The 17687-nt window shown below is 46.0% G+C and overlaps 2 protein-coding genes across 2 annotated transcripts in view; both read left to right on the top strand.

Moving 5' to 3' along the window:
* Nucleotides 1-5025, top strand: part of LOC119962085 (histamine N-methyltransferase-like) — a 98885-nt gene extending 93860 nt beyond the window's left edge. The window contains exon 7 of the mRNA XM_038789940.1: nucleotides 4584-5025. Coding sequence (XP_038645868.1) covers nucleotides 4584-4924 — 341 coding nt within the window. The 3' untranslated portion in view covers nucleotides 4925-5025. The remainder of the gene's footprint in view (nucleotides 1-4583) is intronic.
* The window catches only part of LOC119962084 (histamine N-methyltransferase-like), a 233759-nt gene that overhangs the window by 167588 nt on the left and 48484 nt on the right, over nucleotides 1-17687 (top strand). The window lies entirely within an intron of this gene.

Here is a 17687-nt window from a genome sequence, read left to right as displayed (position 1 = left end):
AAGGAATTGAATATAAAGGTCGGAAGTGTTGTTGCAACTATACAAGGTATTGGTAGGATTGAACCTGGAGTATTGTGCACAGTTTTGGCCCCCTTGTTTGAGGAAAGATGTAATTACATTGGAGGCAGTTTAGAGGGGGTTCACTAGATTGATTCCAAAGATGAGGGGTTTGTCATATGAGGTGAGATTGCACAGTTTAGGCCTCTACTCTCTGGAGTTTATAAGAATGAGGGGAGGTCAAATTGAGGTTTACAAGATGCTAAAAGATATGGATAAAGTCGTGGTGGAGCAGATGCTTCCTCTTATGGGGCATTCTGAAACAAGAGGCCATAATTTTAGAATAAGAAGTCGCAAATTTAAATCCGGTTTCAGGAGAAACTACTTCTCCCAGAGGGTTGTAAATCTGTGGAATTCGCTACCCCCCCCCCACACCCCCCCCCCCCCCCCCCTCCCCAGAGTTTGGTGGATGCAGGGAGAGTGAGTAAATTTGCAATGGGTTGAAGGAATATGGAAAATGGGCAGCAAAGTGAAGTTGAGGCCATGATCAATCAGCCATGATCGCATTGAAGGTGTTTAGGCTGGGGGGGGGGGGGGGGGGGGCAAGTTACCTACTGCTGCTGCTAGTTCATGTTTTCTACGGAGGAGACGCTCTGGCTGATTTCGCAATCCAGCTCTTGGTTTGTAGCATTATAGATCATAGAATTGACAGTGCAGAAGGATGCCATTCAGCCCATCGAGTCTGCACCGGCTCTTGGAAAGAGCACCCAACCCAAGGTCAACACCTTCACCCTATCCCCATAACCCAGTAACCCCACCCAACACTAAGGGCAATTTTGGACACCAAGGGCAATTTATCATGGCCAATCCACCTAACCTGCACATCTTTGGACTGTGGGAGGAAACCGCAGCACCCGGAGGAAACCCACGCACACACGGGGAGGATGTGCAGACTCCTCACAGACAGTGACCCAAGCCAGAATCGAACCTGGGACCCTGGAAGCTGTGAAGCAATTGTGCTATCGACAATGCTACCGTGCTGCCCTTGTAGGTAACAGATGAGGAACAGATCAGCCATGATAGAATGGCGGAGCAGACTCAATGGACCGAATGGCGTATTTCTGCTCCTATATCTTGTGTTTTTATGCAGAGTCTAAAGGCTTATAGATGATACAGAAAATGTAGTATTACATGAATAATTTCACTCTAATGGGGAGCACCAAAAGTTACATGAAAGCCCCTTGAATACCTTCTTCCGCTTCTCCCTACATACATTTCCCAATTTGCTGGAGCAGTCTCTGACTGTCTGATTGCAGATTGGTGTCCTTTTTCCCCACAGGAACCACTACAGCTGAATCAGAAAGTGATTTGTCTTTCGCAGCACATTATTGTCTTCATCAAACATTGCTCTATCCACATCATGCTGCCAAACTAATGTTGGCATGTGAATATCAGTTCACAAAGACCACGTGAAACCTGAATAATATACAATATACATGAATGATCCTGAAGAAGGAAACTGAGGGCATTGTTGCTCAGTCTGCATATGATACAAAGACATGTCGAGGGATAGGTTATGTGGTGGAAGCAGGGAGGCAGCACAATGCCTTGTACAAGCTAGGAGAGTGGGCAAAGAAGTGGCAGATGGAATACAATATGGAAAAGTGTGAGTTTGTGCACTTTGGTAGGAAGAAAGGAGGCATAGATTATTTTCTAAATGGCAAAAGGCTTTGGAAATCAGAAACACAAAGGGACTTAGGAGTCCAGATTCAGGATTCTCTTAAGGTTAACCTGCAGGTTCAGTTGGCAGTTAGGAAGGCAAGAGCAATGTTGTATTCATGTCGAATGGGCTCGATGTACTGTTGAGACTGAATATGGCTCTGGTCAGAACCCATTTGGAATATTGTGAGCAGTTTTGGGCCCCGTATCTAAGGAAGGATGTACTGGCCTTGGAGACGGTCTAGAGGAGGTACACAAAAATGATCCCTTGAATGAAGGACTTGTCATATGAAGAGTGGTTCAGAACTCTGGGTCTGTACTTGTTGGCGTATAGAAGGATTAGGGAGGATCTCATTGCAACTTACAGAATACTGCGAGGCCTAGATAGAGTGAACGTGGAGAGGATGTTTCCACTAGTAGGATAAAGTAGAACTCGAGGGCACGGCCTCAGACTGAAGGGGGTGATCCTTTAAAACAGAGATGTGGATTAATTCTTCAGCCAGAGGGTGGTCAATCAGTGGAACTCATTGCCTCAGAAGGCCGTCGAGACCAAGTTGTGACAATATGCATATTGTATGGTAAATGAAGGGTCAACAATTTTATGTAAATACATCTAATAAACAGATGGTGATCAAGAGCAGTCACGTAGATCACGTGATAATTCTTTATTCGGGGAGAAGGTGTTTAGGTATGAGAGAGTAGTCATGTGTTCAGGAGATCTGTAGATATAGTTATAGCATTGTTTATTTAGCAACCTTTGTACTTAGGAAGTCATTTGAATCTAGTTATAAGTAGTGTGAATAAATTAGCTTTGTTAATCAACATAGCTTGATGTTCTTTGTTCAACACGACGCATCTAAGCCATCCTCATCAAGAAGCAGAGAACATCACACAAGTCACTGAGTGCCTTTAAGACGGAGACGGATAGGTTCTTGATTAATAAGGGGATCAAGGATTATGAGGAAAAGGCAGGAAAATGGGGATGAGAAACATATCAGCAATGGTTAAATGGTGGAGCAGACTCAATGGGCTGAATAGCCTAATCCTGTTCCAATGTCTCATGGTCTTATGGTCTAATAATTTTAATCAGGTCAGATTTGGGATATTGGGCGAAATTCTCCCCTACCCGGCGGGCGGGCGGTCCCAGCGTAGCTGAGTGGCGCCAACCACTCCGTGATTCCCGCTCCCGCCGATTCCTGGGTGGCGGAGAAGTCCGGCCACGGCGGGGGCGGGATTTATGCCGGCCTCGGGCGATTCCCCGACCCTGCGGGGGGTAGGAGAATTCCGCCCATTGTGTGCAATTTTGGGGTTGGGTAGGCTATAAATAACAATGTAAAAATTGCAGCATAAAGGTTTACATTTGCTAAAAAGAGACTGCAGAGTTTGCACTCTTTTCTCTGGAGAAGAGAAATGATGGTCTGACAGAAGTTTTCAATGTTATAACAGAATAATTAGTGACAGAATGTTTCAATTCGTGAGATGATAACAAGAAGCCACATATTAAAGCTGATTGCAAAAGTCTGAAGGTGAGAAAAATTGCTTTATATAGAATGCAGAATTCTCTGGTTGAAACAGAGTTAATAGGTGTTTTAAAAAGGGAATTAAATGTTTCAACAAGGGAGAATGTTCAAAGGAACGTGGAATGAGCAGGAATGGAATTAAATGTGGGGAGGAACGGTTGATAAACTGCTGTGCTCATTTTTTCACTTGCAATTTTCTCTGATTCTCCAAGGTTTGAGATTGGAGAAACTGAGACATCGGCATGTTCCTTTATAACTCAGTGAATCAAAATGAATGCACTTAAATATGTTTTGATTAGCACGGCAAACACATGTTACAACAGGTTATCGTCTTGCCACACATGATGAATATGTTTTTAAATACCACCAAGAAATAATTTTCACAGAAGAAATCCAGATTGTCCATAGAAACTTTAAGAAACATAGAGACTAGGAGGAAGAGTAGGCCATTCAACCCTTCGAGCCTGCTCTATCATTCATTCGTCCATTTCAATGCCACATTGCCACTTTCTACAATACCCCTTGATGTCATTAAAATCTAAAGAGTTTCTATCTCTTTCTTGAATATATTCAGTGACTTTGCCTCCACGGCCACTTTTGGTGAAGAATTCCACAGGTTCACTGCCCTTTGAGTGAAGGAACTTTCCTCATCTCAGTCCAAAATAGTGCACCCTGTATCCTGAGACTCGTTCCCCGGTTCTAAACTCTTCCACCAAGGAAAACATCCTCCCTGCATCTAGTCTGTCCAGCCCTGTTCAACGTTTCTATGCCTCAAACATATCTCCTGTCAGCTTTCTAAACTCTTGTGAATACAGGCGTTTTCAAACCAATTTCTCTTCATAGGGCAGTTCTGCCAAACCTGGTGTCAGCCTAGTGAACCACCACTGCATTCCCTCTATGGCAAGTATATCATTTATTAGGTGGGTGGACCAAAACTGCAACCAATACGCTAGGTGTGGTCTCACCAAGACCCTATACAGGTATAACTGCAGTAAAAACCCTAATTCTGAACTCCAATCCTCTTGCAATGACGGCCAACTTACCATTTGCCTTCCTGATTGCTTGCTGCACCTGCTTCTCCACTTTCATTGACTGGGATACAAGAATACCCAGGTACCTTTGTGCATCCATACTTCCCAATATATCACCATTTAAATAGTACTACTTCCTTTCTGTTTTTCACACCAAAGAGTATAACTTCACATTTAGCCACATTGAATTGCAACTGCCATGTGTTTGCCCACTCACTCAGCTTGTCTAGATCAACTTGAAACTTTCTCATTTCCACATATCAGCATTTCAATGAATTTTGTTTTACAATTATATTTCACATATTACTTTTAACAGGTGATAGCGGATTGCATTCACTTTGGAATAAAGTTGGATCCCGTTTTCCTACCAATAGTGGTTTCCTTGGCGATCAAAAAGTGCTTGATGAAATGAGAGTGAAGTATCAGAAGTATGAGCTACCCTCTGACATGGATATCACAGAGTGTTTCATTGAAGGGAATGAAAATGGGGAACGCCTGTTAAATTTCCTCACGGATGTTGCAGACTTCAGGAAGACTGCCCCTCCGGATCTGAAGGCTGAGGTTCTTCATAATCTACGCCATCCTCCGTGCTCAAGAGAGGAAAATGGGAAAATACTTTTCAACAATAATATGCATTTCATAGTGGTTGACAATTAACTTGATTTCAATGTGTCATCCATTACCCAGTTAACTTCACTTATAATTGTGTTAATACTTATATATTATTACTTGTTGGCATTAATATCAAGTAAGTCTTGCATTGTGCTTGAATCGATGTTTTAAATCTATCCCCCCTAAATTCTAACGAGTACAGTCCCAGTCTGCTCAACCTCTCCTCGTAATCCAACCCCTTCAGCTCTGGGATTAATCTAGTGAATCTCCTCTGCACACCCTCCAGCGCCAGTACGTCGTTTCTCATGTAAGGAGACTAAAACTGAACGCAATAATCCATGTGTGGTCTCAATAACACCTTATAAAATTGCAGCATAACCTCCCTAGTCTTAAAATCTATCCCTCTAGCAATCAAGGAAAACATTCAATTTGCCTTCTTAATCACCTGTTGCACCTGTAAACCAACTTTTTGTGACTCATGCACAAGCACACCCAGGTCTCTCTGCACAGCAGCATGTTTTAATATTTTATAATTTAAATAATAATCCTTTTTGCTGTTATTCCTACCAAAATTGATAACCTCACATTTGTCAACATTGTATTCCATCTGCCAGACCTGAGCCTATTCACTTAACCTATCCAAATCCCTCTGCAGACTTCCAGTATCCTCTGCACTTTTTGTTTAACCTCTCATCTTAGTGTCGTCTGCAAACTTGGACACATTGCCCTTGGTCCCCAACTCCAAATCATCTATGTAAATTGTGAACAATTGTGGGCCCAACACGGATTCCTGAGGGACACCACTAGCTACTGATTGCCAACCAGAGAAACTCCCATTAATCCCCACTCTTTGTTTTCTATTAATTAAACAATCCTCTATCCATGCTACTACTTTACCCTTAATGCCATGCATATTTACCTTATGCAGCAACCTTTTGTATGGCACCTTGTGAAAGGCTTTCTGGAAATCCAGATATACCACATCCATTGGCTCTCCGTAATCCACCCCACTAGTAATGTCCTGAAAATGGACTGGTAAGGCACGATCTGCCCTTTATGAACCCATGCTGCGTCTGCCCAATGGGACAATTTCCATCCAGGTGCCTCACTATTTCTTCCTTGATGATGGGTTCCAGCATCTTCCCTACTACTGAAGTTAAGCTAACTGGCCTATAATTACCCACTTTCTGCTGACTTCCTTTTTTAAACAGTGGTGTCACGTTTGCTAATTTCCAATCCTTTGGACCACCCCAGAGTCCAGTGAATTTTGGTAAATTATCACTAGTGCATTTGCAATTTCCCTAGCCATCTCTTTTAGCACTCTGGGATGCATTCCATCAGGGCCAGGAGACTTGACTACCTTTAGCCCCATTAGCTTGCCCATCACTACCTCCTTATTGATAACAATCATCTCACGGTCCTCACCTGTCAAAGCCTCATTTCTATCAGTCACTGGCATGTTATTTGTGTCTTCCACTGTGAAGACTGACCCAAAAAACATGTTCAGTTCCTCAGCCTTTTAAGAACATAAGAACATAAGAACTAGGAGCAGGAGTAGGCCATCTGGCCCCTTTAACCTGCTCCGCCATTTAATGAGATCATGGCTGATCTTTTGTGGACTCAGCTCCACTTTCCGGCTCGAACACCATAACCCTTAAACCCTTTATTCTTCAAAAAACTATCTATCTTTACCTTAAAAACATGTAATGAAGGAGCCTCAACTGCTTCACTAGGCAATGAATTCCATAAATTCACAACCCTTTGGGTGAAGAAGTTCCTCCTAAACTCAGTCCTAAATCTACTTCCCCTTATTTTGAGGCTATGTCCCCTAGTTCTGCTTTCACCCGCCAGTGGAAACAACCTGCCCGCATCTATCCTATCTATTCCCTTCATAATTTTAAATGTTTCTGTAAGATCCCCCCTCATCCTTCTAAATTCCAACGAGTACAGTCCCAGTCTACTCAACCTTTCCTCATAATCCAACCCCTTCAATTCTGGGATTAACCTAGTGAATCTCCTCTGCACACCCTCCAGTGCCAGTATGTCCTTTCTCAAGTAACCTCTTTCCTCATCTCCCATTATTAAATCTCCCTTCTCACCCTCTGAAGGATCAATATTTACCTTAGCCACTCTTTTTCCTTTTATATATTTGTCGAAACTTTTACTAACTGTTTTATATTCTGAGCAAGCTTACTCTCATAACCTATCTTTCTCTTTATAGCTTTTTTAGTAGCTTTCTCTTGTCCCCTAAAGGTTTCCCAGTCCTCTCGTCTCCCACTAATCTTTGCCACTTTGTATACTTTTTCCTTCAATTTGATATTCTCCCTTATTTCCTTAGATATCCACGGTTGATTTTCCCGCTTTTTACCATCCTTCCTTTTTGTTGGTATAAACCTTTGCTGAGCACTGTGAAAAATCGCTTGGAAGGTTCTCCACTGTTCCTCAACTGTTTCACCATAAAGTCTTTGCTTTCAGTCTACCTTAGCTGGCTCTTCTCTCATCCCATTGTAATCCCCTTTGTTTAAGCACAAAACACTAGTGTTTGATTTTACCTTCTCACCCTCCATCTGTATTTTAAATTCCACCATGTTGTGATCGCTCCTTCCGAGAGGATCCCTAACTATGAGATCATTAATCAATCCTGTCTCATTACACATGACCAGATCTAGGACCGCTTGTTCCCTCGTAGGTTCCATTACATACTGTTCTAGGAAACTATCGCGGATACGTTCTATAAACTCCTCCTCAAGGCTGCCTTGACCAACCTGGTTAAACCAATCGACATGTAGATTAAAATCCCCCATAATAACTGCTGTACCATTTCTACATGCATTAGTTATTTCTTTGTTTATTGCCTGCCCCACCATAATGTTACTATTTGGTGGACTATAGACCATTCCTATCATTGACTTTTTCACCTTGCTATTCCTGATTTCCACCCAAATGGATTCAACCTTATCCTCCATAGCACCGATGCCATCCCTTACTATTGCCCGGATGTCATCCTCAAATAACGGAGCTACACCAGCTCCCTTACCATCTACTCTGTCCTTCTGAATAGTTTGATACCCTTGGATATTTAACTCTCAGTCGTATCCATCCTTTAACCATGTTTCAATAATGGCCACTAAATCGTTCATGATGATTTGCGCCATCAACTCATTTACCTTATTCCGAATACTATGAGCATTCAGGTAAAGTACACTTATGTTGGTTTTTATACCTCTGTTTTGAATCTTAAAACCTTGATCAGTAACCTCTCCGAAGTTATTTTTCCTCTTCAATTTTCTCCTAAATTTCCTTGTCGTTGAACCCATATCTTCCTGTAACAACCTGCTGCGTCGCTTTCGATTTATGTTTTTACTTCCCGTTTTATTACTTTTAATATTACTGGACCTATTCACTGAGCTCCCCTCAGTCACTGTACCTTGTACATTCGCCCTTTTTGATTTTTGACTATGGCTTCTCTGCCTTACACTTTCCCCCTAATTGCCTTTTGTTTCTGTCCATGTTATACTACCTTCCGTCTTCCTGCATCGGTTCCCAGAAGGTTAGTTTCTAGTTTACACCAGGAGTGAGATTCACAGTAGATGAGTGTAGTTAGATGTTATTGATCAATTCTGTATTCTAATGGACTAACTATTGAAACCCAGTCTAGTTGTGTAAGTAAGATCATAGCTTTGTTTAAGTAAAAGCCGTACTGTGGTCTTTGTGGAACACTACACCAACCAACTGAAATAAGCAAAACAAAGAACACCACAGGTGGCACAGGTTTGAATATGGACACAGAATCCTCAGTACTCTTGGAGGATGTCACAAACAGAAATGGGCCCTCAACATTGTCCCTTCATGTTCTGCATGGAAAAAGGTGCTCTCTAACACGATATACGTCCCCCCTGACCCAGCCCTACAGCTGGTGGAAGCACAGTCATCGGCAAAATAATGACAGAGACCCTCACAACAATCCAATGCGAGAACCTTTTGCCTTGGTGATGGGGCGGGAAAGGATATAATAACCTGCACGGGCCAATGGGGACACATCCATCCATCTTCCTGTGGGACCCGTAGAATAGCCTCATGCTGGGTGGAGGCCCACCCATCTGGAGCTCGTAAATTCGCCTTTTGAAAGTCAGCCTGGACTGGGACCGACACCTCCTGTAATCCTGACTGAGACCTGTGAGCTCTGAGTCATGTTGTGGCCTTTACTTGGTGAATGGAATGTTGTTTAGTTTACCTCCTCAGGCCTCCTGAGCTTTATGCATAACATCTGCAAACTTCTTGGCGGGGATTCTCCGCTAACTGGCGGACGGGCCGTACCGGCGCTAAAGAGTGGCCTTAATCACTGTGGCGTCGGGCCGCCCGCAAGATACGGAATCCTCTGCACTTCCAGGGGCTAGGCCGGTGCTGGAGCGATTGGCGCCGCGCCAACCGGTGCCGAAGGGCCTCTGCCGGCCGGCGCGTGTTGGCACATGTGTGGGGGGTGGTTCTTCTCCGCACCAGCCATGGCGGGCCATTACACCGTCCAGCGTGGAGGGAAAGAGTGCCACCAATGCACTGGCCCGCCCGCAGATTGGTGGGCCCGGATCCATCCCCCCCCCCCCCCCCCCCCCGCACCACGACCCCCGAGGACTCCACAGGCCGCCCTCAGAGGCAGGTCCCACCGGAAAGGACCTTGTGTAATTCACGCCGGTGGGACAGGCCGCAAACGGGCGGCCGCCTGGCCCATCGAGGCCCGGAGAATCGGCGGGGGGGGGCCACTGCCAACTGTCCCCGACTGGAGCGACGTGATCCCACCCCCGCCATTAAACTGGCGCTGGAGCATTCAGTAGCCAGCGTCGGAGCAGCAGGGCGGGATTCACTCGACCCCCGCCGATTCTCCGACCCGGCGGAGGGTCGGAGAATCCCGCCCCTTAATCCTGTTTCTAACATTTAAGTCTAAATCATTGATATTTATCACGTACAGCAAAGAATCTAGTTCTGAGCCCGATGGAACTATACTGGAAGCAAACCTCCAGTCAGAAACGATCCACTTACCTTGTATCCCATGAATATTTAATTTACTGATTTGTGGAACCTTATGAAGATTCCGACTGAGGTATTGCGAGGCAAAGTGGCGAGGGAGTGTCAAATCGCAACGGTGATTTATTTAACAAAGAAGAGCAGTACAACACCAACACAGGTCTAGTTCCAGGAGCACAGAGTTGTTGCTTCACAGCGCCATGGACATGGGTTCAATTCCTGGCTTGAGTCACTGTCTGTGCGGAGTCTGCAAGTTCTCCCCGTGTCTGCGTGGGTTTCCACCAAGTGTTCCGGTTTCCTCCCACAAATCCCGAAAGACGTGCTTGCCAGGTGAATTGGACATTCTGAATTCTCCCTCAGTGTACCTGAACAGGCGCCGGAGTGTGAAATGCTCATGAGCCCTTCTCATTGTATCAGCGTAATGCAGTTGAAAATTCCCGATGACCATAAGACCAGAAGACCATATGACATACATAGGAGAAGAATTAGGCCGCTCAGCCTATCAAGTCTGCTCGGCCATTTAACCATGGCTGATAGTTTTCTCATCCCCATTGTCCTGCCTTCCCCCCATAGCCCTTGACCCCTTATTAATCAAGAACCTATCTATCTCTGTCTTAAAGACTCTCAGTGATTTGGCCTCCACTGCTTTCTGCGGCAAAGAGTTCCACAGAATCATCATCCTCTGGCTGAAGAAATTCCTCCTCATCTCTGTTTTAACTGATCATTCCTTTAGCCTGACGTGGTGTCCCCTGCTTCTAGTTCTTCCTGCAAGTAGAAACATCCTCTCCACGTCCACTCTATCCAGACCTCGCAGTATCCTGTAAGTTTAAATAAGATCCCCCCTCATCCTTCGAAACTCCAATGAGTACAGACCCAAAGTCCTCAACCGTTCCGCATATGACAAGCTCTTCATTCCAGGGATCATTTTTGTGAACCTCCTCTGGACCCTTTCCAAGGCCAGCATATACTTCCTTAGATACGGGACCCAAAACTGCCCACAATACTCCAAAAGGGGTCAGACCAGAGCCTTATACAGCCTCAGCAGTAGTCCATGCCTATCCTCTATCCATGTAAGGATCTGACCCTTAATACAATGAGCTCTTTATTTATTCAATTGTTGCCTGTGCGGCACCTTGTCAAAAGCCTTCTGGAAATCTAAATAAATCATGCCCATTGGTTCTCCCTTATCTAAATTCCTTGTTACTTCCTGAAAGAACTCTAACAGATTTGTCAGACATGACCTCCCTTTGATAAAGCCATGCTGACTCAGTTCTATTTTATCATGCACTTACAAGTACTCCGCAATCTCATCTTTAATAATAGACTCGAAAATCTTACCAATGACCGAAGTCAGGCTAACTTGCCTATAATTTCCCACCTTCTGCCTCCCTCCCTTCTTAAACAGCAGTGTTACATTAGCTTCTTTCCAGTCCTCTGGGACCCTCCCTGCCTTCAGTGATTCCTGAAATATCACCACCAATGCCTCCACAATCTCCACAGCTATCTCTTTTAGAACCTGGGGTGTAGTCCATCCGGTCCAGTTGATTTATCCACCTTCAGACCTTTCAGTTTCCCTTGAACCTTCTCCTTCGTGATGGCCACTGAGCTCCCCACTGCCCCCTGATTCTTCTGGAGCTCTGGCATCCCACTGGTGTCTTCCACCCTGAAGACTGATGCAAAGTAACTAGTCAGTTCCTCTGTCATTTCTTTGTTCCTATTATTATTTCTACAGCTATTTTCCAGTGGTCCAACGTCTGCTTTTGCCTCTCTCTTACCTTTCATATGTTGAAAAAACTCTTCCTATTTTCTTTTATATTACTAACTAGCTTACACTCATATTTCATCTTCTCCCCCCTTTTTTATTTCCGTTGTCCTCTGCTCGCTTTTAAACATTTCCCAATCCACTGGCTTCCCATTAATCCTCACCATTTTGTATGCTTTTTCTTTTGCTTTTATGCTGTCCTTGACTTCCCTCATCAGCCATCGATGCCTTCTCCTCCCCTTAACATGTTTCCTCCTCCTTGGGATAAATTTCTGTTGTGCCTCCCGAATAACCCCCAAAAAACCCTGCCATTGCTGTTCCACTGTCTTCCCTGCTCGGCTCCTTTGCCAAACAAATCTGGCCAGCTCCTCCTTCATGTCTTTGTAGTTACCCTTATTTAATTGTAATGCCATTACATCTGATTGTAGCTTCTCCCTCTCAAACTTCAGGGTAAATTCTATCATATTGTGGTCACTGCTCCCGAAGGGTTCCTTCACCTTAAGTTCCCTAATCAAGTCTGCCTCATTACACATCACCAAATCCAGAATTGTCTGTTCCCTAGTAAGCTGTCACAAGCTGCTCTGAAAAAACATCTCTCAGACATTCCACAAATTCCTTTTCTTGGGATTCACTACCAACCTGATTTTCCAAGTCCACCTGCATAATGAAGTCCCCCGTGATTATTGTGATATTAGGCGAAATTCTCCGACCCCCAGCAGTGTCGGAGAATCGCCTGGGGCCGCCAAAAATCCTGCCCCCGCCGTGCCGGGAAGTAGCGGGGGCGGGAATCACGCCACTCCGATCGGCGAGGCCCCTGCGGCGATTCTCCGGCCCGCGATGGGCCGAAGTCCCGCCGCTGGGAGGCCTCTCCCGCCGCCGGGGTTTGAACCACCTCTGGTGGCGGCGGGATCAGCGGCGCGACCGGGCTCCCGGGGTCCTGGGGGGAGTGCGGGGCGATCGGACCCCAGGGGGTGCCCCCACGTTGGCCAGGCCCGCGATCGGGGCCCCCCGATCAGGGAGCGGGCCAGTGCCCTGGGGGCACTCTTTCTCCTCCACCGCCGCCACGGCCTCCGCCATGGCGGAAGCGGAAGAGAAACCCGCAGCTGGCCGCTGACGTCACCGCCGGCGCATGCGCGAACCGGCGAAAGCCTTTCGGCCAGCCCCGCTGCCGGGCGGCGGGCCTGAAAGGCCGCTGGCGCCGGTTTTTGTGCCAGTCAGCGTGGTGCCAACCGCTCCAGCGCAGGGCTAGCCCCCAAAGGTGCGGAGAATACCGCACCTTTGGGGAGGCCCGACCACGGAGTGGTTGGCGCCACTCCCCTACGCTGGGACCCCCCGTCCCGCCGGGTAGGGGAGAATCCCGCCCATTGCCTTTTTTACATGCCTTTCCAGCCCAGGGGACATCTATTTTCACACTTTCCAGAATTGCTAACACCTCCTCCTCATGAACCTTAAGCCCGTCTAGACTAGTAGCTTTGTACCCTCGACAACATTGTCTTTTTCCTGTGTGAATACTGACGGAAAATATTCATTTGGCACCTCTCCTATCTCCTCGGACTGCACGCACAACTTCCCACTACTGTCCTTGACTGGCCCTACTCTTACCCCAGTCATTCTTTCATTCCTGACATACCTATTGAAAGCTTTAGGGTTATCCTTGATCCTACCTGTCAAAGACTTCTCATTTCCCATCCTGGCTCTTCTTAGCTCTCTCTTTAGGTCCTTCCTAGCTAACTTGTAACAACTCGGTTATGTTTACTTTAGCAATGGGCAGGGATAGGTATATACCGCAAGGCAAGAATTATAGCTGGGGGAAAGGCAATTATGATGCTATTCGGCAAGATTTAGGAGGTATAGGATGGGGAAGGAAACTGCAGGGGATGGGTACAATCGAAATGTGGAGCTTTTTCAAGGAACAGCTACTGCGTGTCCTTGATAAGTATGTACCTGTCAGGCAGGGAGGAAGTTGTTGAGCAAGGGAGCCGTGGTTTACTAAGGAAGTTGAAGCACTTGTCAAGAGGAAGAAGAAGGCTTATGTTAGGATGAGACATGAAGGCTCAGTTAGGGCACTTGAGAGTTACAAGTTAGCCAGGAAGGACCTAAAGGGAGAGTTAAGAAGAGCGAGGAGAGGACACGAAAAGTCGTTGGCGGATAGGATCAAGGAAAACCCTAAGGCTTTCTATAGGTATATCAGGAACAAAAGAATGACTCGAGTAAGATTAGGGCCAATCAAGGATAGTAGTGGAAAGTTGTGTGTGGAATCAGAGGAGATAGGGGAAGCGTTAAATGGATATTTTTCGTCAGTGTTTACACTGGAGAAAGACAATGTTGTCGAGGAGAACACTCAGGTTCAGTCGACCAGGCTAGATGGAATTGAGGTTCAAAAGGAGGAGGTGTTAGCAATTTTAGAAAATGTCAAAATAGACAAGTCCCCTGGGCCAGATGGGATTTATCCTAGGATTCTCTGGGAAGCCAGGGAGGAGATTGCTGAGCCTTTGTCCTTGATCTTTATGTCGTCTTTGTCGACAGGAATAGTGCCGGAAGACTGGAGGATAGCAAATGTTGTCCCCTTGTTCAAGAAGGGGAGTAGAGACAACCCTGGTAATTATAGACCTGTGAGCCTTACTTCGGTTGTAGGTAAAATGTTGGAAAAGGTTATAAGAGATAGGGTTTATAATCATCTTGAAAAGAACAAGTTGATTAGCGATACTCAACACGGTTTTGTGAAGGGAAGGTCATGTCTCACAAACCTTATTGAGTTTTTTGAGAAGGTGACCAAACAGGTGGATCAGGGTAAAGCTGTTGATGTGGTGTATATGGATTTCAGTAAGGCGTTTGATAAGGTTCCCCACGGTAGGCTATTGCAGAAAATAAGGAAGTATGGAATTGAAGGTGATTTAGCGGTTTGGATCAGTAATTGGCTAGCTGAAAGAAGACAGAGGGTGGTGGTTGATGGCAAATGTTCATCCTGGAGTTCAGTTACTAGTGGTGTACCGCAAGGATCTGTTTTGGGGCCACTGCTGTTTGTAATTTTTATAAATGACCTGGAAGAGGGTGTAGAAGGATGGGTTAGTAAATTTGCAGATGACACGAAGGTCGGTGGAGTTGTGGATAGTGCTGAAGGATGTTATAGGATACAGAGGGACATAGATAAGCTGCAGAGCTGGGCTGAGAGGTGGCAGATGGAGTTTAATGCGGAAAAGTGTGAGGTGGTTCACTTTGGAAGGAGTAACAGGAATGCAGAGTACTGGGCTAATGGCAAGATTCTTGGTAGTGTAGATGAACAGAGATCTCGGCATCCAGGTACATAAATCCCTGAAAGTTGCCACCCAGGTTAATAGGGCTGTTAAGAAGGCATATGGTGTGCTAGCCTTTATCAGCAGGGGGATTGAGTTTCGGAACCACAAGGTCATGCTGCAGCTGTACATAACTCTGGTGCGGCCACACCTGGAGTACTGCGTGCAGTTCTGGTCACCACATTATAGGAAGGATGTGGAAGCTTTGGAAAGGGTTCAGAGGAGATTTACTAGGATGTTGCCTGGTATGGAGGGAAGGTCTTACGAGGAAAGGCTCAGGGAATTGAGGTTGTTTTCGTTAGAGAGGAGAAGGCTGAGAGGTGACTTAATAGAGACATATAAGATAGTCAGAGGGTTAGATAGGGTGGACAGTGAGAGTCTTTTTCCTCGGATGGTGATGACCAACACGAGGGGACATAGCTTTAAATTGAGGGGTGAGAGATATAGGACAGATGTCAGAGGCAGTTTCTTTACTCAGAGAGTAGTAGGGGTGTGGAACGCCCTGCCTGCAACAGTAGTAGACTCGCCAACTTTAAGGGTATTTAAGTGGTCACTGGATAGACATATGGATGAAAATGGAATAGTGTAGGTCAGATAGGCTTCAGATGGTTTCACAGGTCGGCGCAACATCGAGGGCCGAAGGGCCCGTACTGCGCTGTAGTGTTCTATGTTCTATGTTCTTGAGCGCCCTAACTGAACCTTCACGTCTCATCTTTACATAAGCCTCCTTCTTCCTCTTGACAAGTGATTCAACTACTTTAGTAAACCACAGTTCCCTTGCTCAACCACTTTCTCCCTGCCTGACAGATACATACTTATCAAGGACACGCAGTAGCTGTTCCTTTAACGAGCTCCACATTTCAATTCTGCCCATCCCTGCAGTTTCCTTCCCCGTCCAATGCATCCTAAGTCTTGCCTCATCACATCATAATTGCCTTTCTCCCAGCTATAACTCTTGCCCTGCGGTATATACCTATCCCTTTCCATCGCTAATGTAAACGTAACTGAATTGTGCTCACCTACCTCCAAATCTAACACTTGGCCTGGTTCATTACCCAGTACCAAATCCAATGTGGCCTCGCCTCTTGTTGGCCTATCAACATACTGTGTCAGGAAACCCTCCTGCACACATTAGACAAAAACTGACCCATCTAAAGTACTCGAACTATAGCGTTTCCAGTCAATATTTGGAAAGTTAAAGTCCACCATAACAAATACCCTGTTACTTTCGCTCTTATCCAGTATCATCTTTGCAACCTTTTTCTCTACATTTCTGGAACTTTTCGGAGGCCTATAGGAAACTCCCAACAGTGTGACCTCTCCTTTCCTGTTTCTAACCTCAGCCCATACTACCTCAGTGGACGAGTCCTCATCAAATGTCCTTTCTGCCACCGTAATACTGTCCTTGACTAACAATGCCACACCTCCCCCTCTTTTACCACCTTCCCTGAGCTTACTGAAATATCTAAACCCCGGAACCTGCAACAATCATTCCTGTCCCTGCCCTATCCATGTCTCCGAAATGGCCACAACATCGATGTCCATGTTGTAAGTTCACCCACCTTATTCCGGATGCTCATGGCGTTGAAGTAGACGCACTTCAAACCACCTTCCTGCCTGCCGGTACACTCCTGCAACCTTGAAACTTTACTCATGACCTCATTACTCTCAACCTCCTGTATACTGGAGCTACAATTCAGGTTCCCAACCACCTGCTGAATTAACTTAAACCCTCCCAAAGAGCATTAGCAAATTCCCACCCAGGATATTGGTTCCCCTCTGATCCAGGTGTAGACCATCCCGTTTGTAGAGGTCCCACCTACCCCAGAATGATCCCCAATTATCCAGGGATCTGAAACCCTCCCTCCTGCACCATCCCTGTAGCCACGTGTTCAACTGTACTCTCTCCCTATTCCTCATCTCCCTAGCACGTGGTACGGGTAACAACCCAGAGATAATAACTCTTTGTTCTAGCTCTAAGTTTCCACCCTAGCTCCCTGAATTCCTGCCTTACATCCCTATCCCTTTTCCTACTGATGTCGTTGGTGCCTATTGTGGTAAACCACTGTTACACCTGTATTAGGTGATGCAAGGTAGGACCTGTACTACATGTTCGCCGGTCACCCCTGCCTGCTGGCTCCGCCCAGTAGGAGTAGTATAAATATGCGTGTCCTCTATTAGCAGCCATTTCGCCAGCTTCTGTGGGAGGCCACACATCTTACTGGGAGATGTGGCATGATCAATTGTACAATTGATCGTGCATCAATTTATTGCAGTAAGATTTTCTAAAACCTAGACCTCCGAATCAAACCACATCGCCTGCAGCTGGATCCGCAATCAAGCGACGCCAAAAAGGACTTTAATCACTGGCTAGCTTGCTTCGGGGCTGATATCAACTCAGTGACCACCACTCCGACAGAGGCTCAGAAGATACAGATCCTGTACTCAAGGTTGAGCTCCAACATGTTTCCGCTGATCCTGGACGCCCCGAACTACGCAGGCGCCTTGGCGCTCCTCAAAGAAAACTACGCACAGAAAATGAACACACTCCCTGGTGAGTCCATAGAAGACTTCTGTTGGGCCCTAATCCCACTCATCCAGGACTGTGACTGTCAGGCCGTTACGGCCACCGAACATTCCAACCTTCTTTTGCATGATGCATTTGTAACGGGGATTGGGTCAGACCTCATATGCCAAAGACTGCTAGAAGGGGCCACGCTCGACCTAGTTGGGA

This window comes from Scyliorhinus canicula, chromosome 2, assembly GCF_902713615.1.
Source record: "Scyliorhinus canicula chromosome 2, sScyCan1.1, whole genome shotgun sequence".
Taxonomy (NCBI): domain Eukaryota; kingdom Metazoa; phylum Chordata; class Chondrichthyes; order Carcharhiniformes; family Scyliorhinidae; genus Scyliorhinus; species Scyliorhinus canicula.
This window is presented reverse-complemented; position numbering and strand designations above follow the sequence as displayed.